The sequence below is a fragment of the Garra rufa genome, chromosome 20 (genome assembly GCF_049309525.1).
Source record: "Garra rufa chromosome 20, GarRuf1.0, whole genome shotgun sequence".
NCBI lineage: Eukaryota > Metazoa > Chordata > Actinopteri > Cypriniformes > Cyprinidae > Garra > Garra rufa.
In genome coordinates this window covers 37476006-37503023 of record NC_133380.1, presented here as the reverse complement: position 1 = coordinate 37503023, position 27018 = coordinate 37476006, and the positions used below count along the sequence as shown (strand labels likewise).

At 35.4% G+C, this 27018-nt stretch overlaps 1 protein-coding gene across 1 annotated transcript; it reads right to left on the bottom strand.

The window, feature by feature from the left end:
• Positions 1-6: 6 nt before the first annotated feature.
• col9a1a (collagen, type IX, alpha 1a) lies at positions 7-26761 on the bottom strand. Its single transcript, XM_073825791.1, has 32 exons — positions 26589-26761; positions 25966-26040; positions 25801-25839; positions 25650-25712; positions 24527-24580; positions 21180-21215; positions 20882-20905; positions 20723-20776; positions 20010-20063; positions 19871-19903; positions 19028-19084; positions 18883-18936; positions 18714-18767; positions 18563-18616; positions 18428-18481; positions 18193-18246; positions 18037-18090; positions 17898-17951; positions 17760-17813; positions 17607-17651; positions 16070-16123; positions 15934-15987; positions 15800-15853; positions 12963-13034; positions 8933-8968; positions 8775-8819; positions 8628-8660; positions 8148-8294; positions 7107-7161; positions 6819-7007; positions 1999-2076; positions 7-426 (listed from the first exon to the last, which is right to left on the bottom strand). Exons 1-32 carry the CDS (start codon positions 26661-26663, stop codon positions 221-223), a joined length of 2064 nt encoding a protein of 687 aa, XP_073681892.1. The 5' UTR covers positions 26664-26761; the 3' UTR covers positions 7-220.
• Positions 26762-27018: the final 257 nt, after the last annotated feature.

The window sequence follows — 27018 nt, the reverse complement described above, 5'->3', positions numbered from 1 at the left end:
AATTCTTATAGAAATATTAGAACTATACAAAAGTATGTAAAAGGGGGCAGAATGAAACTGGGAACCAGGTTTACACTGGTGTTTGATAAATGCAATCACACCTGACTATACCATCTCGACAGAAATCTCCTCGTAGAGGGAGTCACTCCATTAGTCTCTCAAGTTTTTCCTTGTCCAGAGACGCTGGGCTCTGATGTGTGGCTCGCTGATGGCTTTCAGCTCATAGATTGTCTGGTCCCTTCATGTTGGACTCTTTGTAGGACCTTGGAACCTCGCCTGCTTGAAGCACGCACTGAGACGACTCGCAGTATCCGGTGGGGCCGGGGGGACCGGGTGGTCCGGGCACACCCGGCATTCCAGGAGCACCTACTGGTCCTCTCAGACCGTCACGGCCGTTACTGCCATATGCTGGTTTCCCAGGATCACCTGAGAACAGGTAGAGGAACAGATGGAGAAACGGGGTTGGCATTTAAAGGCATGATGAATGCAGTTCTGGATATTGGATATTAGGCCCCGTTTATACTGTCAGTTAAATGCGACCCAATTCCGAATTTGTTGCTCATATGTGACAGAGATCGAATCTGTTCTATGACATTGTAAACAGGTAAAAAACGCATGCATTTGGATTTTTCGAAATCGGTTTCAGGCCTCATTCATGCGTGCAAATAAAACATATTCTAAATTTAAATATCTTTTAACTGGACACTCTTAAAACTCCTCTACTGCCTCGTTCTTATCAGAAACTGAGAAAAATAATAATTGCAACATGTAAATGATAGCGGCATGAACATTCAGTTTCATATTATTTTAACAACATATCATTTAAATGCAGAGCCTGGTAATCCCAGGAGAGTACCTGCATAGTTGAACATTTAAATACTGACAGCTCAACACTATCATCACGTGTTTAGGCTGACGTTAGCTTCTCTTCAAGGACATCTTAATAGTTTGCTTGATAATCAGTTGCCTTAGTCTTGTAATATTTTAAAGCCTTTATTATTTTTCAACTCTACAGATGTGCAATAAAATTCACTTCAAAGATTCACTTTTCATTCATAAAGACGACATGGAAAAAAAACAGCAATGTTTTTTTAAAGATAAAAATGACATGAAATGACTGATATAACCAGAAGATGGCAGCAGAGGATCAATCATTGGCTGCAGCTGCCATTTCAACTCCCTAGTTTTTTAAAGACGTCTTGCTTTTCGATTTATTGTAAAATCACTAGTATAATAAATTGTAGTACTTTTACTGCACTGAAGTGTATTGTATAGCAAGTGTAGAGAGTCATTAAGCTCAGACACAAACAGCCTATAGGGTGAATACATTCAATATGAAAATTGTAAATTGTAAAAGCTATTAAATAGTCTATATTTAACCAACACAAACGTATTCCTGCTGAAGTTTTGTTTCTCTGAATTTAGTTTGAATTATTAAATGCACAGCTCTTTTATTGACATCAGCTTGGCAGATGTTTTGTCCGGTTATTACTGTCAATCATAGCAATGACTGCCGCATATTTAGCCGATTTACTTGCGTATTTTTTAAACTGGCGTTTGTCATTCTTGAAACGTATACATGGATGTTTGGTCCTCTTAGACAAACAAAACTTTTTTTCGATTGTGAATGGATTACGTAGAGAAAACGAGCACGCTCCTATTACAGCACAGTACAGCTGACTGGAAATGACTGAGCTGGCTTGTCTAAAACAAGGAAGTAATCTGTGCATATGATCAATTGTGACTTGTTTGATCAGCACTGTTCACATATTATTCTCAGGAGGAAGCACATGTGAAGGAGGTAAGCGACAACAACGCATGCACAATGTTTAAGATGGTATGGCAAGTGTAAACGCATGATTTGGATATAGGTCACAATTGAAAGAACGTGTAAACGGACAGCCAAAAAAAAAAAATATAGGATGTAGGCAACAAATCAGAGTTGAGCATCAAGACCTGCAGTGTAAACAAAGTCTAAGATGTAGGCCTTGTTCTTACCTGGGAGCCCTGGTGGTCCAGGAATGCCTTTAGGACCCACCGCTGTGGGCCCTCTGTCTCCCCTGTCTCCTTGGTCACCTAAAGTAAGGAGAATGCAAAGGTTTTACAGTGTAATATGTACGGATGTAACCACATTATCGATGTTATCAGCAAAACTGTCTCTATAATATTGTGGTAACATGACAATATGAAACGACGGCAAAAAGAATAGTTTTTAAAATATATTTCAACTTATTATACTAACATAAAATATTTTTTTTAAGTAGTGGATCATTATGCTTTGGCACCGCATCTTTCAAACAAACTAAAAGGAAAGCACAATATGGCTTAATCTGTTCAAGTCTGTTTTCGCGGCGTTTCAAAGCAAAGCGCGCATTTCGTTCAGACGATCAGTTTGTGTACGGTGTTTTCCTCACATCTACAATCATGCTAGTAACTTGTTAATCACACTAGAAACATGTTAGCACCATGTTCATCATTAAAATCATGCTAGTAACTTGTTAATTATCCTAGTAATTCGGTAATCATGCTAACAACATGTTAGTAACTAATCATGTTAGAATCATATACTAGTAACTTGTTTATCATGCTAGTAGCACGCTAATGCTAATAACATGTTAGTACCTTGGTACTGATGCTAACAACATGTTAGCAATATGTTAATCATGTTATACTATTAACATGTTAATCATGCTAAGGTTATACTAGTAACTTGCTAATCATGCTAAAAATATGCTAACAACATGTTAATCATGTTAGAATCATGTTCGTAACTTACTAATCATGCTAACAACATGCTAATCATGTTAGAATCATATACTAGTAACTTGTTAATCATGTTAGTAGCATGTTAATGCTAACAACATGTTAGCAACATGCTAATCATGTTATGCTATTAACATGCTAATCATGTTAAAATTATACTAGTAACTTGCTTATCATGCTAGGAATATGCTAACAACATGCTAATCATGTTAGAATCATGCTCGTAACTTGTTAATCATACTAGAAACAGTTTAGCACCATGTTCATCATTAAAATCATGCTAGTAACTTAATTATCCTAGTAATTCGGTAATCATGCTAACAACATGTTAGTAACATGCTAATCATGTTAGAATCATATACTAGTAACTTGTTAATCATGCTAGTAGCACGCTAATGCTAATAACATGTTAGTAACTTGTTACTGATGATAAAAACATGTTATCAACATGCTAATCATGTTATGCTATTAACATGCGAATCATGTTAAAATTATACTAGTAACTTGCTAATCATGCTAGGAAAATGCTAACAACATGCTAATCATGTTAGAATCATGCTCGTAACTTGCTAATTATGTTAATAACGTGCTGGTAACTTGCTAATCATGCTAGGAACATACTAATCATACTAATAAAATGTTAGTAACTTGGTATCGATGGTAACACCATGTTAGCAACATGCTAATCATGTTATGCTATTAACATGCGAATCATGTTAAAATTATACTAGTAACTTGCTAATCATGCTAGGAAAATGCTAACAACATGCTAATCATGTTAGAATCATGCTCATAACTTGCTAATCATGCTAAGAACATGTTAATCGTGCTAATAACATGTTAGTAACTTGGTATTGATGGTAACACCATGCTATTAACATGCTAATCATGTTAAAATTATACTAGTAACTTGTTAATCATGCTAGGAAAATGCTAACAACATGCTAATCATGTTAGTAACTTGATAATCATGCTAATAACACGCTAGTAACTTGGTACTGATCTAACAACAGGCTAATCATGTTATGCTATTAACATGCTAATCATGCTAGTAACTTGATAATCATGCTAATAACATGCTAGTAACTTGGTACTGATACTAACAACATGCTAATCATGTTATGCTATTAACATGCTAATGATGCTAGTAACTTGATAATCATGCTAATAACACGCTAGTAACTTGGTACTGATACTAACAACATGCCAATCATGTTATGCTATTAACATGCTAATGATGCTAGTAACTTGTTAATAATGCTAATAACACACTAGTAACATGGTAATTGTGCTAAAAACATACAAGTAACTTGGTAATCATGGTAACCATATATATATATATATATATATATATATATATATATATATATATATATGGTATATATACACACACATCTTGCTAATCATGCTAGGAACATGTTAATCATTTAATCCATCCAAATGTTCAAACTTCAAACTGATACAGCTAGGCTTTCTCAAGCCAACCTAAAGTTTGTCTATTTAGTTTAGACTGAGACAGTATACCACAAATAAAAAGAGGGTTGAGTCCCCTTTAAAGTTCAGTATAAACATTTTGAAACACCACTGGAATCAGTTACCACATGGGTAAAAGTCCAAAGATATTCAGAGCATTGTTATGATTTTAAATGACATTTTATAACCTGTTTAGGTGGGCTGTGCTGCTGTGGAAGCCACAGACTGGCTTACATCAGTGTCAAAACATATGTACTAAAAACTTATTTAAAGGTATTAGTCTTACAGAGTGAAATTTCAGTCTATTTTCCACTGTCAAGTGCCACAAAGAAACCTCTTTCAACCAGTCACTTTTCTGTTAGTAAATGTGGTAGATCCACTTGACCAAGTGAAAACCGTAATAAAATCTGTGTGGAGAAATCTTTCACCCTCGTGGAAAAAAAAAGCGTATTCCTATTGAAATGACTGGATTTTGGCCATGAAAATTCATCAAACAATAGTAAATGAAACTTGACAAAAATGTACCTGTGGGAACTTTTTTCGCAAGATGCAAAATACTTACCACCATGTATGTTTCGTGACACATTCGATGTGAATTGTCCACTAAAAAAAGCGTTTGTTGAAATGTCCATTGAGTGGCGCTATAACTCTAATCTTTCGTGACGTTTTAAAATAACGCACCATTTGCACTACACCTAAACCTAGCCGATATTTAAGGTCCATTTTCCACTGCCAAACAATGGTAAATGGAACCTGATTCATGCGTAATACGTACTGCCATGTACGTTTTGTGACACATTCGATGTGAAATGTCCACAGAGTGATACTAAAAGTGTGTTCGTTTTTTCCGGGAACAGGTGAATGTACATATGTGACCCTGGACCACAAAACCAGTCATATGGTTAAATTTTACAAAACTGAGATGTATACATCAATAAATAAGCTTTCTATCGCTGTGTGGTTTGTTAGGATAGGACAATATTTGGCTGAGATACATCTATTTGAAAATCGGGTATCTAAGGGTGCAAAAAAATCAAAATACTGAAATCACCTTTAAAGTTCTCCAAATTAAGTTCTTAACAATGCATATTACTAATCAAAAATGACATTTTGATATATTTACAGTAAGAATTTTACAAAAAATCTTCATGGAACATGATCTTTGCTTAATTTCCTAATGATTTTTGGCATAAAAGAAAAATCAATCATTTTGACCCATACCATGTATTTTTGGCTATTGCTACAAATATACCCCAGCGACTTAAGACTGGTTTTGTGGTCCAGGGTCACATATGCTATGTTTTATGTGACGTTGGTTTTGTACATGTCGCCACAGTTCTGACTTGAAATGTCCGTTGAGTAGGGTTGGGTATCGAGAACTGGTTCCAAATTTGCAATAACCGGGTATTCGATAAGACACGTGCATTCTGATTCCACTTAAAGATTCTCGCGTTCGCATTTTAATGTGATTTTTAAATCACACGAAGCGATGCGGGTTCCCGAACTCTGTCCGTTCTAGAACAGTTCCATGCATTTCCACTGCAGAAAAGGTTGTTCCGGCTTGGAACTGACTTCTCTTTCACATTTATTGACCCGTATGCACAAAATACGTCAGCATATCCTCATAAACATAGCGTTTTTTGTCTTGAGTGAACGTAAACGGGTGAGAAAGAAAAAGCAACAGTAACAGTATTTTTAGATCTGTGTTCGGTGTTAAAGAGACAGCCGTCTAATAAATATGCCATTAATCATTCATGTTAATCAAAGAACAAAAGAAAATCATTAACTGACTGAATATCTTTTGTAAATTTAATGAGGATTAATCAATATTTTATTTATGAAAAGAAAACTACGCAGTGTTTTTAAACTTTTGATTTCAATTTCGGTACCTGACATTTCTTCAGGTTTTTTTATTTATGCTATTGCTAATTGATTGGTTTGTTCCTATTTTATTACTTGTCTTTACCAATTTAATGTTTGAAATTTATATTAGTCTAGTTGTTTTTTTCTGTGGTATTTTATTGGTAAAACCATAGGCAAAAGACAAAATAAACATATATGACATCTAAATGTTTGACTTAAAACTTTTCAATAGATTTTTTTTTGATCTTATTGGAATCAGAATTAGAAATCGACATAAATCGGAATGGCTCAGATTCAAATGATACCCAACCCTATCGTTGACATTTTAAAATAACATACCATCTGTACTACACCTAAACCTACCCAATAGTATGCTGTTGGGCTAAAAGCTAATGTAGCGTAAAAATGCAATCGCAAGCATGCAGTTTTGCCTTGTGTTTCAAACTCTCATCTTTTAGCTCTTTCATCAAGAGTCTTGTTTTTCATGGGATTCTTTAAATTTGTTACGTCCGGAAAGCAAAACATATGGAGCTGTAATCATAACTCTGTACAAAAATGCTTACAAGTGCTCATTGTTTTACCGCCTCTAGTGTTCATTTCTGTTGGGAACAGCAGTGATATGTACTTATTCGTATTTTGCATCTTGCGAAAAAGTTCCCACCAGTACGTTTCCATCATGAGGTCAGGTAGGGTAAATGTCGAGTGTTGTCTCTTCTTACCTTTGGGTCCTTTCCTTCCCAAGAGCCCTGGGGGCCCTTTGAGACCGGGCAGTCCTCTGCTTCCAGGATGCCCAGGGAAGCCATTGTCTCCAGCAGGACCTGGAACACCAGGAGGACCAGGAGGACCTGGCAACCCAGTGATGCCTGACTCTGGCCTTGTCAGACTGGCTGCCAACTGGGCAAGTTGTCCTGTGAGGAAACCGGAAATAGCACAACCATTTAGACAAACACCAAAAATGTAAATTTAACGAGTCGAACTTCCATTTGTTTGGATATCAAAATACTGACCATGCAAAACTCTCATGCAGACCTGCTTGATATGTTGATCTGTTGGCGCTCGGCCCTAGAGGAGAATCATGTGGACACTATTAAAATGTTCATATTTCATTCTTTAGATCACACTGAGGTAAAATTCCTGATTAGTCTGCCAACTGTTTAACAAGTTTAGTCCGCAAAATCCAGTTGGAATGACCAAAATAAAACATAAATGTTTCATATAATTAAAGGAACACTCCACTTTTGTTTGGGAATAGGTTCATTCTCCAACTCCCCCCTGAGTAAATAAATTGAGTTTTACCGTTTTGAAATCCATCCATCCGTTCTCCTGTTCTGGCGATATCACTTTTAGCATAGCTTAGCATAGATCATTGAATCCTATTAGACCAAAAGCATCCCGTTCAAAAATTACCAATGAGTTTCGATATTTGTCCTAATTAAAACTTGACTCTTCTGCAGTTATTTCGTGTACTAAGACCGGTGGAAAATGTAAAGATGCGATTTTCTAGGCCAAAGATTAGGAACTACACTCCCATTCTGGCGTAATAGTCAAGGAAGTTTGCTGCCGTAATATGGCCGAAGCAGGCGTAGTAATATCACGCAGCGCCTGAAATTAGTTCCCAGCTAGGGTAGCATTTTCACATGTGCTGCGTGATATTACTGCGCCTGCTTCGGCCATATTGCGGCAGCCAACTTCCTTGACTATTACGCCGGAATGGGAGTGTAGTTCCTAATCTTATCAGCCTAGAAAATCGCAGTTTTACATTTTCCGCCGGTCTTAGTACACGATATAACTACAGAAGAGTCAAGTTTTAAATAGGACAAATATTGAAACTCGTTGGTAATTTTTGAACGCGATGCTATTGGTCTCATAGGATTCAATGATCTATGCTAAGCTATGCTAAAAGTGATATCGCCAGAACAGAAGAACGGCTGAATGGATTTCAAAACGGTAAAACTCAACTTATTAACTGTTGGAGAATGAGCCTATTTCCAAAAAAAGTGGAGTGATCCTTTAAGGTCTCAGTAATAAGGTGATTAAAGGAGGCGTACTTGTCGTCCCTGTCCCCCAGGCAGTCCAGGTACCCCTCTGTCTCCTTGCATGCCTCTTGGGCCAGGCTCTCCGGCTGGGCCCTCGGGTCCATGCTGGCCACGCCCACCCTCTGGTCCTTTATTTCCTGGGTCTCCTGGTTTTCCTGTCTGAACACAACAAATGATAAACACTGATACATTAGGTGGCCACTTTTTCAGGTTTTATGGATTAAGAATACCATTGAGATACTATTATACCTTTTATGAATATTTGGACTTTTTTTTTTTTTTTTTTTTTTTTCAGTATTTTTGTTGTTTTTGTCATTTTATTAATTTTATTTATGTCTCTAGATATGTGTACTTTTTATACAAACTAAATGAAATGAGAATTTTTTTGTATCAGTTAATGTTTGTTTAAATAACAGACATTTTTAAAATGTTTTTAGTTATTTGTAGTTCCAGAAATCCCAACAATAGCATCACTTGTCAAAGCAAACTCACCGATCCTTTCTCGCCTGGCTCTCCCTCATCACCCTGGAAAAATAAATGGACATTGCATTTAGGGTCAGCAAGCGGGTCACGTCATGTGCTTGAATATATAAGCAATACATACGAAGACATTAAAATATGTGTGCTGTTTTTACTTACAACATCTCCTTTTTCTCCAGGTGTTCCCTCTTCACCAGATGGTCCCTAAACAAACATGCATTAGATGCGTTATAACATAGATCTAATTATTTATGTCAAATATTATAAAACTGAAATGCTACATATTGAAAAAATTTAAAATAAAAATGTTGGCTTACTTGTTCTCCTTTTGGACCAGTGAGACCAACAGCGCCCTGAAGAATGATAAAAATAAGCTTTTAATCTTCAATCTTAAACATGATTTTAGTTGGTCATTTTTTTTTTATTAATTTGTAATTGTAAACCTAGATATAATGATCCATAATAAAAAGATTAATGTTATCCTGTATGTAATCCACATACAGCTGAAGTCAAAAACTTTTACATAAACCTTGTAGAATCTGCGAATTGTTAATTATTTGACCAAAATAAGAGGGATTTAACACAAGTTCATGTTGTTTTTTTATTTATTACTGACCTGAATAAGATATTTCACATAAAAGATGTTTACATATAGTCCACAAGATAAAATAATGGTTGAAGTTATAAAAATTACTCAATTGTTCAAAAGTTTGCATACACTTGATTCTTAATACTGTGTTCTTACCTGAATGATTTTTTGTGATAGTTGTTCATTGTTTGTCCTGAACAGTTAAACTGTTCTTCAGAAAAGTCCTTCAGGTCCCACAGATTCTTTGGTTTTTCAGCATTTTTGTGTATTTGGACCCTTTTAACAATGACTGTATGATTTTGAGATCCATCTTTTCACACTGAGGACAACTGAGGGACTCATATGCAACTATTACAGGAGGTTCAAACACTCACTGATGCTCCAGAAGGAAAAACTATGCATTAAGAGCCAGGGGTGTAAACTTTTGAACGGAATGAAGATACATTTTTCTTATTTTGCCTAAATATATATATATTTCATCTAGTACTGCCCTTCAGAAACTACAGAAGATACTTACATGTTCCCCAGAAGACAAAATAAGGGAAATTTACCCTGATCCTCAAATTCAAAACGTTTTTACCCTCCAGGTCCTAATGCATTGTGTTTACTTCTGAAGCATGTTTAGTGTTTAAACCTTCTGTAATAGTTGCATATGAGTCCCTCAGTTGTCCTCAGGTTGAAAATATGGATCTCGAAATCATACAGTCATTGTTAAAAGGGTTCAAATACACAAACATGCTGAAAAACCAACGGATTTGTGCGACCTGAAGGATTTTTCTGAAGAACAGCAGGCAGTTTAAATGTTCAGGTATTTATCTCATGAAGCTCATGAACAATTATCACTAAACAAAAAAAAACACAGCTATGCATCATTCAGGTAACAACACAGTATTAAGAAGTGTATGTAAACTTTCAAACAGGGTCATTTTTATACATTTAACTATTATATTCTCTTATGGATTGGAATGTGAAATATCTTAGTCAGGTCAGTACTAAATAATTAAAAAATAACGTGCATTTTGTATGATCCCTTTTATTTTGTTAAAATAATTTACATTTTGCAGACTCTGCGAGGTGTATGTAAACTTTTGACTTTAACTGTAATTAATAACAGCTTATTTCTCAAATTCTGAAATCCAGAAGCCACATGATCTCACCACTTTACATATTTAATTAAGTCTCATCACAAAAATACAGGAATTAAGCAAAATTTAATTTTCTGTACAAATGCCTTCAGCACTGAAATTTTTTTTTAATCACACTCATTTATCAACAGGAATTTGAAGTAGGGCTGGGTTTTGACACAAATTTCATCATTCGATTTTGATTCACAAGCTTGCGATTCGATTCGATATTGATTATTTTGGATGTATATCATGTACAGTAAATGTCAAATTTTCTCAAGAGAAAGAAATCTCTTGAATAAGGATGTGAAATAGAGATTCAGTGAGAGTCAGTTGGTAATACAATACCATTTTCTAGCTGATTAACGAGTTTATAGTCACTGTATATGTTTTGTTTTTTTCTGAGGTAAATTTGACGTAATGTTACATTGTTTACAAGCTGTTATACTGACGTCTTTTTGCGGTTGAAACACTCATTAAGCGATTACATGAGACAGGATATGGATTTCGGTAAGTTGTACTTCTTTTCACATGCCTTCGGATGTTTATTCATGTGTATTTCGTGCTGAAAATGGTATTTAAGCGGAGGAGACGATCAGTTGAACAGAGGCGCTACACAGCAGGGTTGCCAGGTTTTCACAACAAAACCCACCCAATTGCTACTCAAAACTATACCAAAAGTAACCCAATCGTGTTTCAAGGGGGGTCCCCCGGTAAAAATTGCATTCCAGGGGGTAAAATACACGTTTTGTGGTGGAGTTCCTCTGGTAAAATTTGCACGCCAGTATAAAAAAAGCAAAAACTGTATAAAAGTAGCCCAATTACGCAGGAAAACCACGGACTTGGCAACACTGTGTTACAGAAATCTGTCACTCCATATTAAACAGCGCCGAAACAGTATTTATTGTTTGAATATTGTAATAAAACGGACAGAATTAGAAATCTGAGACTTTGTTTCATATCAAAAAAGTAACAAAGCACAAATCTTACTGCGATTTATTGGATAGGGGGCATGCAAAAAATTTTCGTTCATTAACTGAAAACAGACTAAACTAATCAATTCTTGTGATTTAAGAATGAATATCGTTTCGTAAAAATGAGAATCAATTAAAATCGAGAAATTGATCATTGTTACCCAGCCCTAATTTAAAGGCCAAGTTCTTTAGAACTTCCGCATAATGATAAGCAGATCGTAAACTTCCGCTGAAGTTCGTATATGTGCTACATATAGGTGGACACTTTTGAGACTCCTCTACTGCCTCGTTCTTATCAGAAACTGAGAAAAATAATAATTGCAACATCATAAAATGACAGCGTCATGAACTTTCAGTTTCATATTATTTAACAACATTTTGGCTAACATTAGCTAGCTAGCGACACTTCTCTTCAAGGACATCTTAATGATAATCAATGATAATCAGTAACTTGCCTTCATAGTCATGAACACATTATAAAATCTTGTAATATTTTAAAGCCTTTATTAATTTTCAACTCCACAGCTGTGCAATAAAATTCAGTTCAAAGATTCACTTTTCATTCATAAAAACGACATGGAAAAAAATTTCTTTTCACAGAAAACGTCTTTTTTAAAGATGGAAATAACATAAAATTACCCGTATAACCAAAAGATGGCAGCAGAGGATCAATCATTGGCTGCAGCTGCCATTTCAACGCCCTAGTTTTGTCAAGACACCTTGCTTTTCAATTTATTATAAAATGACTAGCATAAATTGTAGTACTTTTACCGCACTGAAGTATATAAGTATAGCAAGTCCAGAAAGTCATTAGCCTAAGCTCAGACACAAACAGCCTATAAGGGTGAATTATTTAAATACTTTTATATAGTTCACTACAAATTAAATAAGTTAAATATTAATGGTATAAGAATTAAATAATGCACTCAGTATGAATCGATATGAATTTGAAATATTTTATATAATTTAATAACTACATCTTTTAAGCTTTATCTTGAACTGTGAAAGCTATTAAATAGCCTATATTTAACCAACACAAACCTGTTACTGCTGTAGTTTTGTTCCTCTGAATTTAGTCTGAATCATTTAATGCACAGCTCTTTTTTTGACATCAGCTTGTCAGACGTTTCGTCCGGTTATTACTGTCAATCATAGCAATGACTTACGCATATTTAGACGATTTAATCGTGTATTTTTTAAACTGGTGTTTGTCATTCTTGAAACATATAATGGACATTTGGTCCTCTTAGACAAACAAAACTTTTCTTCAATTGAGAAAGTATTACGTAGAGAAAATGAGCAAAGTACACTCCAATTACGGCACAGTACAGTTGACCGGAAATGACTGAGCTGGCTTGTCTAAACAAGGAAGTAATCCGTGCATATGGTCAATTGCATTATAGGATGCAATACCAAGTACTTTTGCTGCATACTGGACATTCTAGCCATTTTGGGAGGTCATTTAAATGTATTTCTATGCATGCTTACATTTTCATGCTCTGTGCAGTATAGTAAAATAGTGTTAAATAGAGTGTTATAGTAGTAAGTTTTTTTAATCATAGACAACCTTATTGATGTATAAAATATATGATTATTAAATATATGATTTAATAAATTCTTTTGTATCTTGAATTGTCAATTTCTGCTTTTGAAATCCTACCCTGTCGCCTTTCTGCCCGATGAAGCCAGCAGGCCCTGGAAGACCAGGAAGGCCCGGATCTCCTTTAGCCCCCTGTAAAATACAAAAACACACAGACGCACAGAAATAAATACAAATTCATGAACACTACACGGCCTGTGCCTGTAGCTGCTTCACAAACCACATCTGCCCTAAAAAAACACAGTCGGCAGCTCAGTGAGCAGGCTGCTGGCGCGGCACCTCTTAGGTGTGTGGATGGATGTGAACTATGATTAAGCCTGATGCCCTTCGCTGGCTGCTTGAAGGAATTCCTGCAAGACAGAGGGCTCATTCAGCCCCCCGTCCTGCTCTGAATATCCCCTTACCAAAGAAAATACCCCCAGCTACTAGGCCTCAATAACAACAGGCTATTCATGCCCTTACCAGCCGATTACTGTACTAAAGCTCACCGAAGCTTTCTAAGGAGATTGCATTACAGTTTGAAGCACTATTAAGCTCCTCAGCATAGGAGTAAGCACACAGGACAGGAATCTGAGAAGTAAGACCAAGTGAAACATGTTTCTGATTGTGTTCGATTTGTTGGGGAACATCTAGACAGTGTTGTAGTACAGCTACGCAAGTTTAGCGGTAATAAGTGAGTCACAAGGTCCCAATATTGTTCCCTCTTTGTTATTTTTTAAGTCAAGACACTACTAGCAAAAACTGTTTTTTCATGCACTGGTCAATTTAGAGATTTTAGGTTGCTTTTCATAATGCATTGTTCATGAATAGTGGAAAGTGTTTATTTTACTCAACTTTACATATTTGCATCTGTAGATTTGAGTTATAATACATATATCTAAAGGCAATTTTCTTTCAATTTTTTTTTCAGTAGAACTAACATTTATCAACTCTAGTGAGCAAAAAAGAACTAAAATATTTTTGAAAAACATTTATTTCGCACTACTTTAAATAAATTTACATATTTTAAATTTACTTAAAGTTACTTTTAAAAGTAATGCATTACAATATTGAGTTACTCCCTAAAAAGTAACTAATTACATTAGTTACTTTTTATGGAAAGTGACGATATGGAAATGTGTTACGTTACTTTTGCATTACTTTTTAAATCTGGGCAGGGCTTGTTTGTTTGTTTTTAATATAAAAAGTTCTATTTTTGGCCAATGTAAAAGCCTTTTTACACCAAAAGCCTCAGGCTTAGAGAAAAGTAAATTCACATCTGTACAGTAGACCGCAGAAGAAAAAGATTTCTCTCAACATGGGGACAGGAGAGCTTTTAATCAATAAATGGGGGGGGGGGGGTAATTGGCATTACTTATTTGAAAAAGTAACTCAGATATTTTCCTGTCAATTAAAAAGTAATGCGTTTCTTTACTAGTTACTAAGTTACTAGATTAAAAAGTAATTTTATTACGTAACTTGCATTACTTGTAATGCATTTCACTAAAGATACTAAGTATATTTGATTGTGCTAAACTATTGCAAGTATACTTCAGGTACACTTTAAATATATTGCATTTAAAGACAATCTATATTAATTATGATATTACAACACATTTTAGGCATAATATTAAGATATGTGCATTGTGCAATGAAGAAATACTCCAAATAATTTTTTTTAAATGTGATTTATTCCTGTGATCTAAGTTGAATTTTCAGCATCATTACTGCAGTCTTCAGTGTCACATGATCCTTCAGAAATCATTCTAATATGCTGATTCGCTGTTCAAGAAACATTTTTATTATTATTATTATTATTATTATCAATATTTAAAACAGTTGAGTACATTTTTTCAGTATTCTTTGATGAATAGAAAGATCCAAAGATCAGCATTTCTCTGAAATAAAAAGCTTTTGTAACATTATACACAATACCATTCATGCTTCAAATTAATCAAAAGTGTTGATAAAGACATTTATAATGTTATATTTCAGAGAAATACTGGTCTTCTGAACTTTCTAATCATCAAAGAAACCAGAAAAATTCTAACCAGCTGTTTTCAACAAAATAATAATAAAAATATTTTTGAGCAGCAAATCAGAATATTAGAATGATTTCTAAAGGATCATGTGACTGGAGTAATGATGCTAAAAATTCAGCTTTGAAATCACAGAAATAAATGACATTTTAAAATATATTCAAATAGAGAACTGTTATTTTAAATAGTAAAAATATTTCAAAATGTTACTGTTTTTGCTGTATTTTGGATCAAATAAATGCAGGCTTGGTGAGCAAAAGAGACCTATTTGAAAACATTAAAAATCTTACTGTGGTAGGTGTATGCAGATTTAATCATATCTATATTCTGAAGGTTTTTACTGAGAGGTTCATATATCATTTTGATTTTATTCAAATTTGTACTACTAAAAACATGGTGAAAATGTATATTTTTCCGTCAGATAATAAAGTGATAAAAAAGAATTTTGAACCTGGTGAATTTTGGGTGTCAAATTTTGTCACTACATAATTCAGAATAAACTGAATAGAATAGAACAGACATATTTTTCACAATTTTTGAGGGAATAAAATGTATAAAAATCAAGCTAATTATATATAAACAAATCCCTCTGTAAAAACCTTCAGAATATAGACAGGAATAAAAATGTAAAGTTTGGTGCGTGTAAGTGCTACTGAAGTGGAGAGTTATGGCTCAGTGTAGAAAAAACTCATTTTGAGAAAACGCCTTTATAGATATGGATTGTAATTGAAATCTATTGAAAGAAATAGATAAAGTGCAATAAAAGAGACACTTAACAGTGTCTTTTGGATGTTTTCTTTACACTAGTCTTTTTGAAAAACTAAAATGCCTCAAACAATTCGTCTCCCCTTAGCTGAATTGTGGTTTCTGATAACTCACCCTCGCACCTGGGATGCCTGCAGGCCCATCAGGACCTCTCACTCCTCTCTCACCCTAGAGAAAAAGAAAGAACATTATAGAAGTGACACATTTCTTAACATGACACTATATGATGTAAGAGGAAATATACTCACTGGCCCACCTCTTCGTCCGACTGGTCCCACCTCTCCCTGCTCGCCACGTTCACCCTGAAATCAAAATGTCAGAAGATGTTCATCCATCCACATGGGCCTTTAAGCTGTGGTGAACAAATGGATAAATGTGACTCACTGTTTTTCCATTATTTCCAATCAGACCTGCCACACCTGGATCACCAGTACTTCCCTGGAACAAAGACAAAACAGGTTATCTTTGCAGCTAATGGACACTAAAGATGCATCGGTTAACCAGGCGTCATTTAATTTGATGCAGACTTGCTGAATGAAGGTATTTAAAGGGGTCATCGGATGCAAAACTCGCTTTTACATGATGTTTGAACATTAATGTGTTGGCAGTTTGTGTACACAACCACCCTACAAAGATAAAAATCTACCCAGTGGTATTTTTTTTAATCTTTAAAAGTAGTTTCCATTGTTAAAATCAGGTCATTCACAGCCTTATGTTAATGTGACGACACACAGACAGAGGCCACTCCCACGATAGTTGATTGACATGAGCGCCTTACCTTAGACCCGCCCTCACCGAGCTGAAACAGTCCAATCGCCATTGTGTGACTCAGGTGCAGGGGAAGACAAGAATGTCTCAGATTGAGCGATTGAGGTGTTCTGTTGTTGGATGTGATAATAAACATAGCAGTCTAATTTACTCCTGACATCTGAGCCGCTGAAGACACAGAGGATAACGTTACTTTCGTTTTTGAAAGGAAAGTGCCGATCCCGATCTACATATGCGTCTATGTTCGTGTGAATCATTCGTGATGCAGCTTCACCCACAGCAGAAGTGAGTAAAAGGGTTTTTTATGCATCTTTACAAATGGCCTTTATTAATAATGTGCTTGTTGGCATGTTTCACCACTAAATGCGGCTAAAGTAAACATCACGTCTCATCATCCCAGGCAGAGAGGGGCGGGGCGAGCAGAGATGATTTGCATTTAAAGGAACATGCAATAAAATGAGTTGAGTTTTTGTAGAGCGGATTTTGACAAGGTAAAAGGGTGTTTTTTTTCACTACTATTGAGAATTTTTAACCAAAGTACAGTACAGACCAAAAGTTTGGACACGCCTTCTCATTCAGGTGTGTCCAAACTTTTGGTCTGTACTGTAGATATGAATTCAGCTGAAAACACTTGTGAAAAAATATCTTTCAGGTGGTCAAATAGCAAATAGCAAAAAGTGGAGCACTGCAGCCACCTACTGGTAAAAGTTATTTGTAGTTTTTTTTTTTTTGCTTTTAAAACTGGATTTTCCAAAAGACAGGCAAAAATCTTACACTAAACCATGTGAAATTATCCATGTTATCCCATGAATTAAAGTTGTAAATGTGGGTCTTTTATAAAGTGAATTTTACATTAAAGAGCAGTTTTTGTATAAAAACCCATTTAAAAAAATGTCTATTTATTAATTTATATATATTTAAAAAATATCACTAACCCACTGAAAACTGCACAAATAAAGTAAAAACTTTAATAAAAATATACAGTACAGACTGAATGTGAATGAGAAGGTGTGTCCAAACTTTTGGTCTGTACTGTATATCCAAGACTTTTTATTAAGACCCTAAAGAATCATATGAACTTGTGGAAAATGGGCATCCGATGACCCCTTTAAAGAACGAAAACACACTAACAATTCACATATGAATGACCTACTTTTGCACCCATGTGGCCTTTAGCTCCTGGAATGCCTGGCAAACCCTGAACGAGAAGAAATGATCAAAAATGCAAGCAATTCCCAGTCATCTTACAAGAAGATATTACTGCATACTTTTGGCATATCAAACATGGGTTAAAGGTCATACGCACTGGAAATCCCTGAAGTCCAGCATCACCAGGTGAGCCAACTTTCCCAGGAAGACCCTAAAACAATATGACAATAAAAATCACTTCACTACTGAAAATGTCAAGCGATTTTTCTCTGCATGTATGAATTTAAGTCACAACCTTCACTCCAGGGAGTCCTGGAATACCATCACGAGCATCCACCGCAGGCAAACCCTACATCACAAAAATGTTAAATTTAAAATAAGATATAATAAGTCACTTTAGAATAACACAATATGGAACAGCACAGGTAACTTACAGGCTCTCCTTTCGGTCCAGGTAAACCCATAAGTCCCTGCAACCCTTGAGGTCCCTAGAAAGAAGAAGCCAAAATAGAAATATAAAACATAGCAAGCTTGCTGAATATGTGTGTGACTATGAAGTTGAAGAATATGTGTTGAGTATGAAGACTTACCTGAGATCCTTTTGGTCCAGTCTCACCTACTTTTCCTCTTTGACCCCGATCACCCTTTAAAAATGAAACACAGTACAAATCTATATGTGTTCATCAACAAAAACAAATCAAGCAACAGCTTGTTATGTAACTTTAAAAAAGATTACGTACAGATAACATTAACATCTATGTAAATGAATGTGAAAGATTCAATTACAGATGCAAAAACGTATTTGGTTTTGATTTTGCCACTTACAGGAGCGCCCTGAATACCCTGAGGTCCCAGACCGCCAACGTTCCCACGAGGTCCCTAATGGAGAAGCAATTACATTTGGTCATTTCAAAAGCTATCTTTGTTGTTGTTTAAATATGAAGCCCTGTTGACCCTCACCCTGTCGCCTTTAGAGCCCATCATCCCTGTGATTCCTCTGAGACCATGTGGACCCTATTATAACAAAGCAAGCACACAAAGATATGTCAAGTGACAGTTCACTAACATCTGACATAAACAAAGGACATTAGATAAATAATGTCTTTTTTACAGGAAGTCCTTGTGATCCTTGCTCTCCAGGTGCTCCCTGGTCTCCTTCTTCACCCTGTAAGATGTAAACGAAAAGCAACAAAATTACAAACCCAGAAATGATCTTCGTACCTTGGCTAGCTTAATTAGTCTAACAATTATGTTGTGCTAATTATTTATGCAACTGTCACCTTATGTCCTTGTCTTCCTGGTTCACCTGATTCACCTTTGACACCTTTGTGGCCCTAAAGATGAACAAAACAACAGAATGAACAATAGTTGTTTGAGCATCCAGGAAATGTGAATGAATTGAATTAAATATAATTTAAAAGTTACCTTCATGCCTGGAAGACCTGTGTAACCATTTAGGCCAGAAGTACAGGCATTTGGACACTGAGAAACATAACAAAGACAGATTAATTCGCAGAAACATTGATGCATAAGGTGATTCTTCAGTTAAGATTCTATTCTATAACTATTTCATACTTTTTCATCTTATTTAAAACATTTACATGTCACCTTTCATGAAAGTCATTTTTTGTATAAAGAGTAATGATTTTTAAATATTGTTCATGATGAAAATGCCATTTTTTACTTTTGTTTTTGAGAAAATATAAGCCTTGGATTTTCTAACAGCAGGTTAGCTAAAAGTCAAATACCATTGAATTTATAAAAGTAAATGCATTGTGTCTGTAAAATATCAAATATTAACTGGCAATTCCATAATAACCATCTATAATAGGAATATTTTTTTTTGGGGGGGGGGGGGGGGGGGTGGTAAAAAACAAAACAAAAAGCACTCAATTGTCCAAAATGCATGGGGATAGTCAGTAGGGAACAATGAATTTAATATTTTTAATACTCTTTTTTTTAGGAAAAATATCTATTTGAATTATTAAAATCCTTTAAGAATTATTGGGAGTGGGGGAAGAATCACCCATAAATAAATTCAGACTAAATCAACTCAGCATAGAGTGTAAGAGTCCTAACATTTGATGAGTTTCGTGTAGAGAAAGCAACCAAGAAACTGAATTATACAAAATCACAATAAACCTGAACAAATATAGCACCTCAAATACTTGTTGTTAATTGTTTACAGAAGACTAGAATCAGAAATATGAAGAGCAAATGCAAGATTTAGTGCAAAGGTAACCAGATATGAGATTTGAGGATACATACCAGCTCCTTACCATCCCAGACTCCAGGAGGACCCTGTGGACAGAAGGAATATAGTTTACCAACACTGTTTTAGAACCATTTATGAATTCAGGATATCAGTGAATGATCATAAAGATCTAAACATTAATTTTACACTTACTCTGGGCCCTGCCAGTCCGGCCGCACCAACAGGACCTCTTGGTCCACGACTTCCCTTTACAGCAGAACCAAAGACTCAAATTTATTATTCAGCTTTTTAAATTGTTTTTTGGTTGCTTAAAGGAACACTCCACTTTTTTTGGAAATAGGCTCATTCTCCAACTCCCCCCGAGTTAATAAATTGATTTTTACCGTTTTGAAATCCATTCAGCCGTTCTCCTGTTCTGGCGATATCACTTTTAGCATAGCTTAGCATAGATCATTGAATCCTATGAGACCAATAGCATCACGTTCAAAAATGACCAACGAGTTTCGATATTTGTCCTATTTAAAACTTGACTCTTCTGCAGTTATATCGTGTACTAAGACCGGTGGAAATGCAAAGCTTCAATTTTCTAGGCTGATAAGATTAGGAACTACACTTCCATTCCGGAGTAATAGTCAAGGATATAACTACAGAAGAGTCAAGTTTTAAATAGGACAAATACCGAAACTCGTTGGTCATTTTTGAACGTGATGCTACTGGTCTAATAGGATTCAATGATCTATGCTAAGCTATGCTAAAAGTGATAACGCCAGAACAGGAGAATGGCTGAATAGATTTAAAAACGGTAAAACTCAACTTATTAAATCAGGGGGAGTTGGAGAATGAGCCTATTTCAAAAAAAAAGTGGAGTGTTCCTTTAAGGTGTTTAATAGAATAACATTACATACAGGAGGTCCAACTTTGCCCAGTTCTCCAGGTAATCCATCTTCTCCATCAGCACCCTTCAGTAAAAAAGAAAACAATTAAAGAGCCTACTCTTGAATAACAAGAGAATAATGCGTCAACAAATTCCTCCAAAAAAATAAATATTAATAAAATGCACTCACAGCTTCACCATCCTCTCCAATGCCCTGTTAAAAAAGAAACAGATGTGCAATGATATAAAATTACATCACATTATGGACTAAAAGGTCAATGACCTGCACTTTATCAAATGACCTAATGCTGGCAACAGCTCAAAGTGCATAGCCATCTTATAATGGATGGTCACTGTTCATGTATAATAACAAACTAACTGGACATAAAGCATCTCTATTAAAGTTTCATTATTCTAGCAGTGCACTACAAATACAAGCGACAAATATGTTTCAATCATTGTGAAGAAAATCTGAATCATTTACTTACAGGGGCTCCCCTTGATCCCGGCTCACCCGGTTCACCCTAATAAAGAATAAACATCAAACCAGAGGCTTTTTAAAGCAAACTTTAATAATTTAAAGTTAATTCTACAACTTATTATTCAAATGAAGCATCAGCAATAATACAATACAGCCATTCGCAATAAAGAGCTAATACATTAAAGCCCATTGTTTATGTGCACTTTCACTTATTATTATTATTAATAAAGGCCCAGATATACTTAATACCTAAGAACGAACTGATGTGACGTAATTTCGAACAAAGTCCGGCTAAAACAAAGTTAGTTTTGTGTTTGTTTTGGGAGCTCACTGATGACAAGAACAAACTGATGTGACTTCATTTTGAACAAAATCCAGTCAAAACTAAGTTGGTTTTGTGTTTGTTTTTCGAGTTCAGGCCCCGATATACTTCAAGCTAAAGCGAACAATGAACTGATGTGACATCATTTTGAACATATACCGGCCAAAACGAAGTTCATTTTGTGAGTTCAGGCTCTGATATACTTCAAGCAAAATCGAAGAATGATCTGATTTAACCTAATTTTGAAGTTCAAACTTGTTGACGCCAAAACAACGTTTGTTTTGGGATTTCAGGCCCCCGATATACTTCAAGCTAAATTGAAAAACAAACTAATGTGATATAATTTCGAAGTTCGTAAGTTTGAAGTTGTTGATGCCAAAACGAAATTTGTTTTGGAAGTTCAGGCCCCAAAATACTTTAAGGAAAATCGAAGAATAAACTGGTGTGACGTCATTTTGAAGTTCAAAATTGTTGGCGCCAAAACAAAGTTCGTTTGGTGTTTGTTTTGAGAGTTCCGGCCCCGATTTACTTCAAGCAAAATCGAAGAACGAACTGATGTGACCTCATTTTAAAATTCGACGTTGTTGATGTCAAAAAGGAAGTTCATTTTGTGAGTTCAGGCCCTAATATACTTCAAGCGAAAATCAAAGAACAAACTGATGTGACCTCATTTTGAACAAAATCCAGCCAAAACAAAGTTCGTTTTGTGTTTGTTTTGGGATTTCAGGCCCCGATACACTTCAAGCTAAATTGAGAAACAAACTAATGTGATGTAATTTCGAAGTTCGTAAGTTTGAAGTTTTTGATGCCAAAACGAAATTTGTTTTGGAAGTTCAGGCCCCAAAATACTTTAAGGAAAATCGAAGAATAAACTGGTGTGATGTCATTTTGAAGTTCAAAATTGTTGGCGCCAAAACAAAGTTCGTTTGGTGTTTGTTTTGAGAGTTCAGGCCCCGATTTACTTCAAGCAAAATCGAAGAACGAACTGATGTGACCTCATTTTAAAATTCGACGTTGTTGATGTCAAAAAGGAAGTTCATTTTGTGAGTTCAGGCCCTAATATACTTCAAGCGAAAATCAAAGAACAAACTGATGTGACCTCATTTTGAACAAAATCCAGCCAAAACAAAGTTCGTTTTGTGTTTGTTTTGGGATTTCAGGCCCCGATACACTTCAAGCTAAATTGAGAAACAAACTAATGTGATGTAATTTCGAAGTTCGTAAGTTTGAAGTTTTTGATGCCAAAACGAAATTTGTTTTGGAAGTTCAGGCCCCAAAATACTTTAAGAAAAATCGAAGAATAAACTGGTGTGATGTCATTTTGAAGTTCGAAATTGTTGGTGCCAAAACAAAGTTTGTTTGGTGTTTGTTTTGAGAGTTCAGGCCCCAATACTGCCCTACAAAGCAAAAAGGCAGTAACTACGCCGAGTGCAGAACTGAGAAAAATTACTTTAAAGTTATCCTGTCATCCAGCCTGTTATCCAATGTTAAAACCATGAGGATGCCGCGAAATCACACACATTTGAGATAAGATATTTTGTCACAAAGGATGCCTTGAATGTCATGAAAATGATAATAACTCATTTTTGACCAAAAATGCAGTTACTGCCTTTTTGCTTTGTAGGGAAGAATATACTTCAAGCAAAATTGAAGAACAAACTGATCAAATTTGTCTTGGAAGTTCAGGCCCCAAAATACTTTAAGCAGAATCGAAGAACAAACTGGTGTGACGTCATTTCAAATTTCGAAGTTGTTGACGCCAAAACTAAATTCGTTTTGTATTTGTTTTGGGAGTTCAGGCCCTGATATAGCTAAATTGAAGATTGAACTGACGTGATGTAATTTTGAACAAAATCCAGCCAAAATGAAGATCAATTTGTGTTAATTTGTGAGTTCAGGCCCCGATATACTTCAAGCGAAATCAAGTAAAAAACTAATGTCATTTTGAAACTTAAAATTGTTGATGCCAAAACAAAGTTCATTTTGTGTTTGTTTGGGAGTTCAGGCCCTGATATAATTCAAGTAAAATCGAAGAATGAACTGATGTGACGTCATTTTGAAGTTCGAAGTTGTTGATGCCAAAATGAAGGCCCTGATATACTTCAAGCTAAATCAAAGAACAAACTGATGTAATGTCATTTTGAACAAAATCCGGTCAAAACGAAGTTCGTTTAGTGTTTGTTTTGGGAGTTCAGGCCCTGATATACTTAAAGAGAAATCGACGAACGAACTGATGTGATGTAATTATGAACAAAATCTTGCCAAAAAGAAGTTAATTTTGGGAGTTCAGGCCCTGATATACTTTATATGAAATTGAATAACAAACTGATGTGACGTCATTTTGAAGTTCAAAGTTGTTGATGGCAAAATTATGTTAGTTTTGTGTTTGTTTTGTGTGTTCAGGCGCCAATATACTTCAAGTGAAATCAAAGAACAAACTTATGTGATGTAATTTTGAACAAAATCTGGCCGAAACAAAATTCTTTTGTGTTTGTTTTGGGAGTTCAGGCCCCGATATACTTAAAGAGAAATCGAAGAACAAACTGATGTGATGTAATTATAAACAAAATCCTGCCAAAAAGAATTTAGTTAACAAACTGATGTCACATCATTTTGAAGTTCAAAGTTGTTAACGGCAAAACAAAGTTAATTTTGTGTATGTTTTGGGAGCTCAGGCCCCAATATACTTTATATGAAATCAAATAACAAGCTGATATGATGTCATTTTAAATAAGATCCGGCCGAATTCCTTTAGTGTTAAAAGTTCCTTTAGTGTTCGTTTTGAGAGTTCTTGCCTGATATACATCAAGCGAAATTGAAGAACAGACTAATGTGACGTCATTTTGAAATTTAAAGTTGTTCGAATTTGTTTTGGGAGTTTAAGCCTTGATATACTTCATTCGAAAAAATTAACTGATGTGACGTTATTTTGAAGTTCAGAGTTACTGACGCCAAAACAAAGTAATTTTGAAATTCATAGTTGCCAAAACTAAGTTTGTTTTGTGAGTGGAACTGATTAAGTTTAAACTTACTTTTGGTCCAGGAGGGCCAACAGGGCCAGTGTCACCACGGGGTCCAGTCAAGCCCTTAGAAAGACACAAATATATATGAACATGGACTTTTTACTTCACTGCAGATCAAATGTCTGTTACTTTATTCACTCATCTGAAAATAGCTGAACTCACAGTAATGTGGCCCTTTTTTAAACCAATCAGAAATGACATCTACTAATCCCCTGACTTTGACAAGTAGCAAACCCCGCCCACATTTTCTCTAATATAATACAGTGAACCGAAGCAGGAACCTGTATTCAACACAGGAAAACAGAAAACATATCTATATCTATAAATGAGAGCCACCCCAAAAAACATAGTTGATATTTTCATTTTAATATACCATTATGCATATATAATGATAAAGAATTATTTTGTAACTTATTTGCATCAGTAATAATAAAATACAGCTATTCATTAAAAAAAACTGCCTACAATATATATTATTATTGTTATCTACTTCATATATTGTGGATTTGGTATAATTAAAAGGGTTTTTGTACAAAGCAATGCCAACATGATAAGCTCATAATTCAACCAAACATCCAACATCTTTATAAATATTTATTTTTTAAAATAATGTTACTCTGCAAAAAATAAATAAATAAATAAATAAATGAATAAATAAATAAATTATCAGTAATATTTGTCTTGTTTTCAAGGAAAACCTATTTAAATGTCCTTTAAGGAAGATAAACAAGATAAATCTACTTTAAAAGCAAAATAAGGTAATGCATTAAACAAGAAAATATATTTGCCAGGAGTGTATAAAAATTTACTTAATTCATGATATAATCTCTGGAAGTAGAATTATAGAGCTCATGAAAGCCACAAAGGAGTTGGTGTACTTTGGCTCCTGTGGCTCCGTAGTTATACAAAAAGGCCTCTGTCTCCATCAGGAAGCCAATATGGGGCTCTCTCCGCTTTCTCTTTCCTCTCCTCTCCGGTTAGTTTTTTTTCCATCCAGGAGCTTTTTTTTCACTCAGACCTCTCCAATGCAAACTACACTCACAGGCTCTGATGCTGCAAGTGTTACTTAGAAAAGAAAAGCTGATTTTATCTAGGTTTCTAGACCTTTGCAAAAATAAAGAACAAGACTCACATCCGCTCCAGGCTTTCCTGGAAGGCCATTTAATCCATCCTTGCCGTTGTCCCCATCAAGGCCCTGCCGAATTCATCAGATTAATGGATTGGGGCACATCATTTCAGCTACGCAAAACTAATTTTATGTTCTGAAAAAGATAAATACTTACTGGGGGGCCAACTGGGCCAGGACCAGGTCCCCTATCACCCTAAAGTCATAGAAAAGATGAACGGAATGACAATAAAAGTCCTTATTCGACGCTACAAACATATTTTGTGTTTAGAATGCAAGCTGAGAAATCAAATTTGAAAAGATAAAATGATATGTGACTCACATCAATGCCATCGACACCAGAAAACCCAGGAAGCCCTGGAGGTCCAGGTGGCCCTCTTGGACCAACTGGCCCCCTCTAAATAAAACAATAATAATAATACATTAATAAAACATTGCTTGCTCAAAATTGATCCTGAAATCTCAATAGTTTAGTCTTCAGAACAATGGAGTCATTGTAGGTGTGACTGATGCTATGGTTAGAGGTGACACACTGGCTCTTTTTTTTATCCTGGGAAAGTGATAACAGCTGTGCACACCTGGACCAATTTACTGAAAATAACTTCCATATGCCAAGCCATGTTCTGACTTTCAGGTACTTGCAAATTCAGACAGATTTAATGAAGAAACTTCATCAATTAACAAGAAATATACTTCATACAGTTCAGAAATGTGCATATGTTTGGTGCTTCAGCACATATTATTTAATATTGTCTCGTCCAAACACATTCCTTTTCTGTCTCTCTCTCTCTCTTTGGCTTTGTATTTTAGAATTAGATATTTTAAAAAGCATACAGTGATTTCAAACCCACACACACACACACACACACACACACACACACACACACACACACACACACACACACAGTCTGTCTTTAATGCAAAAAGAGAGCTGTTGTTTCCTACCTGTGCAGAGATGATCAGGACTAACTGCAGTAAAATTAGCAGCAGAGACGCGCGGAGAGTCCCTGCGTGCGCCATAGTCACCCTGATGACTAAAAGGAGGCAAGATAGTCCTTTTTGGGAGATTTGTTGGGGTTCACGGGTTTTCAGTCAATATTCCCCAACTAAACCTCCACACCATCTACCAGTCTCTCGATGTAGTATTAAAAAGTTATGTTTATTCATGAGCTGCGCTGGGAGCTGGGATGTGATTGGATAGGAGTTCAAAAGGTTTGCGTAAAAAGGGCGTGGCTTCGGCTCCGCTACCTGCTGTGGGTGCCGCACGTAAACAATACATCCTGTCACTGGTCAAATTTATAGCTGATTTATTGTTAATACATTTTATTTTTTATACCAGCCTGTCAGTATTTTAAACGTACAGGTTCGTACAAAA